Source organism: Cariama cristata, unplaced genomic scaffold (assembly GCF_000690535.1).
Source record: "Cariama cristata isolate BGI_N322 unplaced genomic scaffold, ASM69053v1 scaffold17555, whole genome shotgun sequence".
In the NCBI taxonomy this organism is placed as follows: domain Eukaryota; kingdom Metazoa; phylum Chordata; class Aves; order Cariamiformes; family Cariamidae; genus Cariama; species Cariama cristata.
In genome coordinates this window covers 56,616-67,218 of record NW_009617159.1, presented here as the reverse complement: position 1 = coordinate 67,218, position 10,603 = coordinate 56,616, and the positions used below count along the sequence as shown (strand labels likewise).

At 43.9% G+C, this 10,603-nt stretch overlaps 1 protein-coding gene across 1 annotated transcript in view; it reads right to left on the bottom strand.

The window, feature by feature from the left end:
* The window catches only part of LOC104161873 (CUGBP Elav-like family member 4), an 80,312-nt gene that overhangs the window by 17,912 nt on the left and 51,797 nt on the right, over positions 1 to 10,603 (bottom strand). The window contains exons 7-8 of the mRNA XM_009700448.1: positions 9,951 to 10,031; positions 3,927 to 4,010 (exon numbers count right to left, since the gene is read on the bottom strand). Coding sequence (XP_009698750.1) covers positions 3,927 to 4,010; positions 9,951 to 10,031 — 165 coding nt within the window. The remainder of the gene's footprint in view (positions 1 to 3,926; positions 4,011 to 9,950; positions 10,032 to 10,603) is intronic.

Here is a 10,603-nt window from a genome sequence, read left to right as displayed (position 1 = left end):
TCTTGCTGTAGCCCTGCCATTTCACTGGGAATGAACAACATGGCCCAGTTTGGAGAAACACGCTGGCTGTAAAAGTACATGGGAAGAGGCTACAGGTAACAGCTGGGCATTGAGGGAAGGATTAGTGAGAGAGGAGAGAAAAGGGCAGAACGGTGAAGAGCTTTGAAGGTGAAATCAGTAAGTCTGAATACAAGAGGGTGGACAAGGTAGCACCTGAGGAGAAACCCAAGGAGATGCTGATATGGTTGGTGTGATGGAGGCTCAGGCCATGGGGATACACAGGATGTTGGTGAGTGGGAAGGTGAAGTGTGATCTGCACTTACAGATGCATCAGGATAGTGTGGAAAATAAAAGACAGAGGTTTAAAAAATTATAAGAGAAAATTAAGGATTTGGGTCTAGCCTGGATGTGTGCAGCAGAAGAAACATCAAAGGTAAAGAAGCCTCCCAATTTAAATTACTTTTTTCAGGGAGAAGTCAGGGTTGTTTCTCAGGCAGTCTTGCACACTACAGCAAGCAGTCCTGCTATGGAAAACAATAGACATATTCTGAGCACTTTCACGTTTTATACATGAGATTGGTGTTTGCTGTAGCTTGCATTCCTTGCTGCTCCTTGTCAGCCAGGAGGCAGCTGCCTCTGGATTGGGAAAGTCAAAGGCTTCACGACCATAGCGTGGTTTCTTCAGTGCATGCGGTGCTACCAATTCTCCACAGGGTCATAGACTCCAGAAACCAGGAGAAACGCTTGTGGCTGATCTCACTTTCTTCCCAACACTCCCATGGCTGCATCTACACTGTCCTGCCAGTAGTGGCCAAAGGGGATAATTTTGTGCTGGAAATATAGAGGAGAATTCAGAATCAAATTGGAAGCAATAGAAGTCCTATTTTGAGATCCTGCTCTACTGACTCACTCAGTTTGGGCCAACTGCTTCCAGGAAGTGCAACGGTGAGACAAGAGCAGCAAATGAAATATTTTCTCTTCCTGTGGGAAAAAACATGGTGACATTTTTCTCCATAGAATTTTTTGTCTGAAGCAGGACTTTTTGAGAATTTCTTGACAACCTGGGGCTAGACTCTGTTACAGCAATTTACTTGGGATCTGCATAGCAGATATATTTTAAAAGGTCATATAATGGTGGAATATCTTTCTGGGGCCAGGCAGAATTGTCCCCCCAGGCTACCAGTTGGGGAGCTCTAGCTGGGTTAAAAAAAAAGTGAAACAGAATGCAAATGCTATGTTTTTACATGTTGAGTTTTGGGAAATGTTTAAGCAGAAAAGGGAAGAGTTTTCTTACTTTCAAAGTTAACAAAATCCTTCTTTTCCTTTAGGAAAAAGTAATTTATTTTTTTAAAAATTGAGTTTCTGAAAAAAATTATAATCAGTGCCAGCTTCAGTGGACTCAGCAAAACAAATGAAAGGCCTCATTTTCTGTAATACTCTATATTTTTACATTGCTTTAAAGTTGAAGGTCAGCAGGATGGGAGGTTTTGAAGAGCAGTGTAACATATTTTGACAATTAGCTACCTGGACTTCTGCTGTTTCTATCCTTCTGGAGATTGTGCACATGGCAGCATAGTCAACATGTTTGTCTGAGATCAACAGTCACAGTAGGCACTCTGCTGTATGGGAAAGTAAGTTAAAGCCAGAGAAAAATGGAGCTTGATCCCTGGGACGCAAAACTGACTGGACTTGGATTTTTGTGCCTCAGAAGTTAATATAAACTGACTAAGATCCACTAGCAACCCCTAATTCTTGCTTTTGCTTGCCTGTGTGCTTGAGTTGACACATCCAAAGGGCACCTTCCTGCTTTCAGGCTGGAATATCCCGCTATTAGTTTTGGAGTTTACTTCATCAAACAAGCTGATGTTTAGTTTCTCCCAGTAAGACTCAATGGTAAGAAAAATTTCTGCTAAGATCCTTCAGTTCCTGCTCAGCTATCAACCAAGATGTCACAGTACCTTGGAAACAGCAATAAAGCTGGTCCCACAACCCTGCCCTACAAGCTAGGTATGTGTTGCTATCCTCATGAAGCTTTTTAGCCAGAAAGCCTTTGAGCTAAGAGGTAAGGTGAGTACCTGTCCAGAAGATACTGTCTCTTACTGGACTTGGCTCTTACCTCATTTCTCCATTTATCTTTGGTCTTCCCACTTGTCAATATGTGGAGAACCAGGCTCAGTAGTCCCCTAAGTATTTATAACAGGAATGGCAATTTCATTGCCAAAGGTCCGTTTCTAACCCATGGATATCCTTGAAGCATTAGTTTTCAATGTCACTTAGAGCCGTGCAGGTCTGCTCATCTTGTTATGAGCTTTTATATGGTTAAAGCTCTAAAAAGCAGGCAGGTTCGGGACAGAATGGGTCTAATTCATAATTCCTCATTTGAATTTCCCAACTGTCTCTTCACACCAAACTCTGTCCTTCATTCCTGTACTGTTTGAGCGTGCAGCAATCCAGTGACTACTGGTGAAGGGGAACGTTGTAGCCTGTCACATTAGGGGACAGAGCTCCTTCAATCAAAGGGGAAAATAGCCTGTTCAGACCCTCAGTAGATGGGTGGGAGGAACTGTGCATAGAGAAGGGGCACAAAAGTCTTCAAAGTACTGTCTGACATGCACCATAGCTAGCACGGGATGAAGTAAGAGTTTTGGGAGGTGAGCTGTCCAGGAGGGGAATGGGGAAGGCAGTATAGAAAGGAAGCATAGTGTAGAGACTGAAAGTGGGTTTAAAATCAAATGAAACTCCAGTAAGTCTTAACCCAGGAATTTTGCCTGATACACAGAGTCCAGATCAGCTGCAAGTAACAGGAAAAGAAAAGCAATGGTTTGTCTCATTGCACTTCTCAGAGAAGGTCTGCAGAGTGCAGGGTGGCAGAGCATCAGCAATTACATATCTCAGTGGCAGGCACACGGATGGAGGAGATCCTCTGTCCATCAGGTGGGATGGAATCAAATGTGGCAGGGTCCTCATGCTGCCACAGTGCCAGAAGGGACCCTTCACAGGAACACCTTTGCAAACAGTGAGATCCCACAGAGACACCATGCATACATCACCACATGGCTGTTGCTTGGCTGAGCCCGCCTGTTGTGGGTGCAGCTCAGTGTGTCCCTAGCTGATGGCTCACAGGCAGCTGAGGTTGTACTCTTTCCATGCTCCAGTTGGTGTGGCTGAGCCAACAGCGAGGCCAGAGCTGTGTGAGCACGCTACAGCTTTCAAACCCAGCCTCTTAGCATGGCCTGTCAGCTGAGGCATAGGGTTAGCTTGGTCTACCTGTGTCTGCTGTGGTGCTGGCTCCGGTCCAGAGGGTTCAGAGCACGGCTGCCTGTTGTTCGCTGAGCAGCCATCCCCTCAGAAGACCAAGCTTTCAGCTGATGTTCAGCCCCTGTCCCTTTGCAGTCTAATGCATCACAGCTGCTGGGAAGCTGCTCCCACAGCTCTGTCTTCCCTTCAAACCCATGACCTGTTTTTCCTTTTCTTTAGGTACAGAAATTCCGCTTCTACCACATGCTCCCACTGCTGACCCCATCAGCATTTCACCTACCCCTCCAGACTTCTCCATTTAGCTCTGGATACTTTAGTCTTTTCTATAGCCTCCCCACCTCCCCTTCCAAGGAGGGATATTTTCCACCCCACCACCAGCAGCCACAGCACCCTGCTGCTGGTGAGGTGCCAAACCTTCACCTCTAAGCAGCGCACACAACTCTGAGCATGAGACAATTAGGAGAGAAAGAGGGAAAGGGGAAAGTATTGACAGGAATAAACTGAGAGAAATAATAAAGCTTAAGCAGAAAGAAAGCAGTTTGAAAGGTAAAGTATTCAGAGAAAGCCCTTTCCTGGATGAATCTAATTGTTTTGTTATCTTTACCCACCAAAGCATTTACTTTGGTTTGTCGCCCGATCCACAAACACTTTCGAGGAGATGACATTACCGAAAGGCAGGAACATCTGCATCAGCTCAGCATCCCCAAACTCCTGGGGCAGATGGTAGATAAACAGGTTACAGCCCTCTGGTCCTATCAAGAGAAAAAGAAGACCCATGAATGGAGAGAAATATGATATGAGAAAGCACACGGTGGAGATTTACTTTGGCATGCCCTGTCTCTGACTGGTGAGGGGTCACCTTTTGGAAGCAGTCTGTAGACTCTCAGAGGAATGGACAAAGCAGAAGACCAGGAACTCAGAATGTAACCTAGAGGCTATGCTAACTTCATTAACCTTCCCAGGACAGACACCAGGATAGAATCTAGAGACAGAGAAATGCTACAGCACATGTGGCCATGGAAAGACCATGGAGGAATAAGAACAAAAAGAATGAAAGAATGTGGTTCATAGTTTTTCTTTACTCCTCATAATATCATTTAATCTGTGGAGTTTTTGGTGACCCACACTGATCCTTGCCTCTTCTGCATGCAGAGGTTTCATTATCCTTCTTGTATCTGTGTGAGGACTGTGATAACAGCTAGAAAGATATGCACAAACCCACAGGCTTATTTTATTTTGTAGAATTTTACACTCATCCCCCCAGCTCAACTCAGCCTTCAGACTCCCCCAAATCTGGACAGTTTGGCCATGTCCTCCATTCTAGAGGGTTCTGCCAGACAGATTACAGATGGATTTAAATTCAAATTACTAGACAATAAGAATTGCCTTTTTTGCCTCAATGCTGTAACTTATACTCTCACAGACTTCAGAGGGTGCTTGGGAAAATATCCAGAGAGGAGTCTTTAGTTGGAATATGCAGTTTTGTTAAACTAGGCACCCTCAGAAAATGTCCTGTTGAAATTGTATTTGGGGGCATAAGAGGGAGAATTTGCCTCTGGTCAAATAGCCTAGAATGAAACTTTTCAATGTGAGTTTTATTTTTAAGTATGCTGTACTTGAGCAAAAGTCAAAAGGGAACAGGTATGTCCAAGTGGTTTTACTGAAAAAAATAAACCCCTTGCAGCGCTGACTAGCAGAAAACTGTATAGTTTGAGAGGAAAAGATTGTTTTTTTCATGGTCTTATTTCCAAAGGTACTCCAAGCTGCTGCCCAGATCTGCACTGACCTTAACAGGTAATTCCAGCACTGCTTTGCTCAGGGAGGATTGAGATGAAGGGGATACAGCGGGTGCTCCTTGCCACAAAGGTAAGACAGAGGGAAGGAGGAAACCGTCCTTCCCCCCAGCCCATGTGCCTACAATCCTGTAACCTGACTCAGCCAACTTTCCTCCATTTACGTCTGGGGCACAGTGTGGGGAAGGAAAGAGTTTTTTAATACTCTCGTTTTCTTCATCAGGGCATAATTACGGTGTCATAACACAACAAATTACAACTTTGCCTTTCCTGTTAGGCAGAGGAGTTCACGTAGATGCTCCCACCTTTTATTAGCCATTACTCATCCCCCTGGCTGGCAGGAGAAGTACGGCGAAGTCAGGATTCTGACAGATGCCCATTTAAAGCTCATTAAAATTCCTGGGCCTCAGCATGATTGAAGTCACAGGCTCTCCACATTTCCTTTTGGATTAATGGAAAATGAAGCCCTAATGAATATTTGCTAAGCACAATTTTCCTCACTAATTTGCTAAAAGGACTGTCATGAAGGAACAGCTGATCCTTTGCATCTTGTACATTTCCTAGAGGTCATAAGGATGGTAACAGGGTTTCTTCCAAATGGGGGGGATATTGGTATGGTGGGATAATTAACTAATTAGACACCCAGTCATCTGCTTAGCTAAATTACTTTTGAACCTCGGTGGCCCACAATCAGGCTCCCCTATTTCATGCCAAGCTTTTCCATCTTCCCCCCCACCTTCCGCCTGCTTCTTCCTTAGTCTCCTCACTGAGCAACTATCCTTTCTCCAGTCCTTGTTGCAGTTCATTTCCACACAATGTGAAGTTATTGGCATGATAAACTAGATATGAAACAGTTTGAAAGTGTTAAACAAACACTGACCCCCTTAGGTGTCTGTTAGAATTGAGAAAATTCTGCCCAGGAGAAGACCATGGTCCAGAATAGCAGGGAAAAATTCATTCCTTCATCCGAACGTGCCCCAGAGCACTTCTGCTGTGGGATTTGAGATCCACATTATAACAGAATGAATAAAATCTTGGCTTTGCTGCAATTAGTGGCAAAATTCCCACTGCCATCACCAGAGCCAGCAGTTTGCTCTGTACAACTGGCAAATTCTTTCAAAAATACCAGCTGCATTTCCTGGGGTCTTGGATGTGTTGTGCATGAGTAGGGATTCTGCCTGCATCTGCTGAGAAACACCTACTATGGCATAAGGCTGACCAGGAGGCACACGACTTCATCTACACCAGGTTTAGAGGTTCGGCTCAAGGAGAGAACAACCCTTAGTTCACCTTGAAATGAGCTTTACCTCACACTGCAGAGAGACAAACAGTAAGAGACCAAGGAGGATGTGAAAAAGCAGAGACCATCTTCAAAGCCCAGTTCAGCTCTGAAATGTGTCTGGGAAACCCGTGCTGCAGCTTCCCATACCAACTCAGACATTTAAGGCCAAACTCACTCTGTTCCCAACTACAGAGAGTTTTTGCTAATTTCCAATGCTGAAAACTCCACCTGCTACTGAGAAACAACCTGGAGTAGTTTGATTTTTTTTATCATCCTCCCATATGAAAATTCTGCCATTAGAATTTGACAAGCAATTTCTTGTTAAATCCATCCACCCATAAGTTACCTATCACACTTAGACTCATTGTTAAAGAATTCATAAAACAAGATTTGTTTGCCTCAGCCCTTCTACCTTGTTGTTTTTTTTTTTCCTGAGTCAAGTTAATCTGGGAACTCCAGAGAAGACTCTGTGTTTGTGTATGAATGCCTTTTCGTATATCCGTGTATATTTTTAAGAAACCAAAGGCATGAGTTGTTCAGCTTAGAATGCTATGAAGAGCTAAGTTAGTTCTCAGTGCACACATGCAATGAGTTTTAAAGGACTTGGTCAGGATCACTGGAGCAAAAGGAAGATCTCAGCTGTCAAAATCTTTAGTGAAGACTCCAACTATCTGGTTGGAGAGAAAGCTCTTGTTTTGGACCAAGTAAATGGATTATCGTAGATCAGTATACTTAGCAATTCAGGGCTGAATACAATACTAAAATTATTTACCACACACTTTGGTTTTCAAAAGGGCTGTAAGTCAGCTCAAAATCTAACCCTTGTGACATGTTATGAGAAAAGAAGCAAGATTCATTTCTACCCTGACATCTACCACAGCTCTTGGTTTTATGGCTTTAAGTTATAGATATTTCTGTTCATTAATACACAAGAAGCACAGGTAGCCTAGATTCAGTCAAAAAGGAAAGAAAAGTTTTAAGCAATTCACAGTTTATGAATGGTCTGTAAATTACAGGCAAACCATGCTGGCTAATGGAAAAACCCATGATTGAGGGCACAGAAGCACATGGTAGAGAAGTCTGTGATGGGTCCATGTTGATTTGGCTTGGTTGGACCTTAGCTGCTATGCCACTGCTCTGTTTATGCTCCTCACCCTCCAGCTCATTTTTATTTTTTTAGCATGGGGTCAGCCACAGATCCAACCTATCCCTAGGTGTCTTCTGTCAACATGAGAGAACTCCATATGCCTGCGCTGACATCAGCTATCTATCATTGCATCCCCAACACTGGGAATCAGTCTCATAAGGAAAGGCTATGACTAGACTTGTCCTCAAACAGTAATTAAAAATGGGTTGTCCCATAGTGTTGTATGAAGTTAGCCTGCAGCCCGTCAGCTGCACAACTCACCTCTACAGCAAATGCTCAGAGGCTGGAATTTCGTTGCCTCTTCTGCATCTGCTTGCTATTCAGTCCCCAGCACGTCTAAGCACAGTCACAAGCCTGCACCACTTAATTTTAATATCTAAGTGTACTTCTGAGTTTCAGAAACTACATCAAGACGAGTAATAACATACAAATTTAAAATTACCCCCAAGTTTTGCCTGGTTGACGTAGCATGAATCAAGACTTCATCTCTAGCTTTGATCTTTTTGGATTTTTTCCAACCTAAGCACCCTGTCAGCAGCCAGCAGCCTCGGTGCTCATGTGGAAGTAGTGACTAATCTCTACAGGAATGTTGCAGCACACAAGCAGCTCTGGGCTTGTTATCCAATTGGGATCGGGGAGCGGAGAGTTAGCATTGTTATTAACAGTGTGATCATCGATGTTATTGTTGTGGTAGGGCTGGTTCATTAACAAATCAATGTTTGTCCACATCTCTGCAAACATAAAGTACTCTTCTCAGCACTAAACACTATTATTATTACAGTTCCCTCTTGCTGTGTCTTCCTTTTAAAGGTTAGAGATGCTTAAAGGTCTTGACCCTGTGCTAAAAAGGAGTGTAGTGCTTTAGAGATTCCCCCTCTAGCAAGCAACAGAGAAAGCCACAGCATCTCAACACTGCAGGAAAATAGAGGACACTGGGAATGGCAATCTGCATTGGACTGGTGGTTCATCTCATACATCTGGCCTCCAACCATCCTCAATACCAGCTGCTTACAGGAAGCAGTAAGGAATTACAAGACAACTTGTCCACTGGATGACACTCACCCCCAACCCACAGAGACACACCATGCCTTGCAAACACAGGGGTCTTTGGGCACTGGGTCTTCAAAACGTGCACAACAGCTATCTCTTGCTACTGATGGTTCCTGGCACAATGTTATGTTGAGCAATGATCTGCTCTCCATTTTGTCCTGTGCTTAATCTAGCCCCAGTAAGTAATAAAAAACAAAGTCCTTCAGCATGGGGGAAACATCTCTGTAATGATACGTTAGGTCTGTGCATCTGTTCTCACAGCAGGGACATGTACTAGAGCTAATCAGGAGCTGGAAGTTGTGTTCCCCAGGAAATTCTGACATTGGAAAAAAATTAATTCCAAATTAGATCGAAATGCTGACATTTCTAATTTTCTTACAAAATGAGATTTCTCCCCCAAAGTAGTTCTAGGCCATCAGAATGTTTAGTTTGATAGTGTAATCTTGATTCATTTCATTCTGACTGTTACACTATATTAAAATATTAAATGTCATTATATATATATAATAACACGTATAACATAGAATATATCTGAATTAGTGATCTAATAGAGGATAAAAGTTGAAATGTAATTATTTAAAATAAGAGTGTCTACACTAAGCTGAAGCACCTGACTTAAATACCTCACTTAGGCAAGCAGTCCTCTCTTCTTGTCAGAAGGGAGCAGTAGACTCCCTGGAGGACAACTGGGACTACCTGAGTGGGTTGCTTCTAGGGATCCCACTGCTCCTCATAGCTGTAGAGGGAACATTCCATGCCGTAGCTGCCTCCCAAAACATTTACATGCAATAGTGGGAGATTCATCTCTCCTTACTTTTCACGTCTCCAGTGAAGCCACCCAGTCCTGCGGATCAGATAACTCAGGTTCCTCTCATAGTCATGATTTACCACATGATTCATCTCATCCTGATATAGAGAGTGTGCTCTAAAAGGCCTGATTTCTGTTTCCAGATTGTTAAAGGATGCTGAAAGGACTAGATCGGCTCTTCTAAATAGCAGGTCTTCATTCTCTAAATAGCAGGTGTCTGAAATCATGTTACTGGCTTCTAATGAAGAGCTTTATTTCCTATTAAATTCTCTATTGCAATGCAATTGCATTTTTATCTGCATTCTTGCTGCTTGTCTCGAACACAAAACCCTATGCAACATTATTGCCTATGTTGTTAGCAGGTCATTCCACGAACCGTGCACATCAGCACGCTCCCCTTCCTGGGGGCTGAGGAGATCTCAGGAGCGATTCCTCATGAGGATGTTCCTGCATACAACTGTGAGTGCCACATACTGAAATGGTGAAAAGTGTCTGTGGACCAGGGATTCAAAGCAATCGGGCATTTAATGGATACTCTCTAGGTGTCTGAGGAGGGGAACCAATGTGGTGGGGATGGTGTGCTGGGGCCAGAAAGGAGGACAGTCCACTCACCTTCTCTCTGTTGCTGTGGGATCATGGGAGGTGGCTGTGGGAACGCTTGGCTTATCTGGCCATAAGCAGCAGGGTAAGCAGCTATAGGAGAGACAAAGGGAGAGAAGAAAGAGGAATGGATTTCAGTGCTGGGAAGCAAGGAGCTTTCACTCCAAACCATCATATCAAGCTAGAGGTGGGCTTTCCCCCTGCATTTTGGCTTTGTGAAGGGCCATGTCATACAGCCTGAGATGTGGCAGAAGCACCACAGTTGTGCTCCAGGAGGTGCCACATGGCCCTGAGCATCCACCTTCCCCTCAGCTTCATCAGCAATAACACCAGGGACAGCCACTCAGTGTAAATGGGGGTCTCTCTGCTGAGATCTCTCCCAGCAGAGATGCGTAACCATCCCAGATGGTATCACAAATACACTCATTCATGAGCTCAGTGCGTTGATGCCCATGCTGACAGCCAAGCACAGAGCGCATGCACATTTCCCTGTGTAATCTCTCTTGCACCCTGATTAGTTCACATGTTCATAAAAACAGTTCACGTGTGTGTTTCCTCCCTCACTCCAACCTTCGTATGCCCATACATCGTACAGGTACAGTTGCACATACACTCTTGGATATACATTTTCTTTCATGTCCGTAGAGACTTCCTCTCTCTCACAC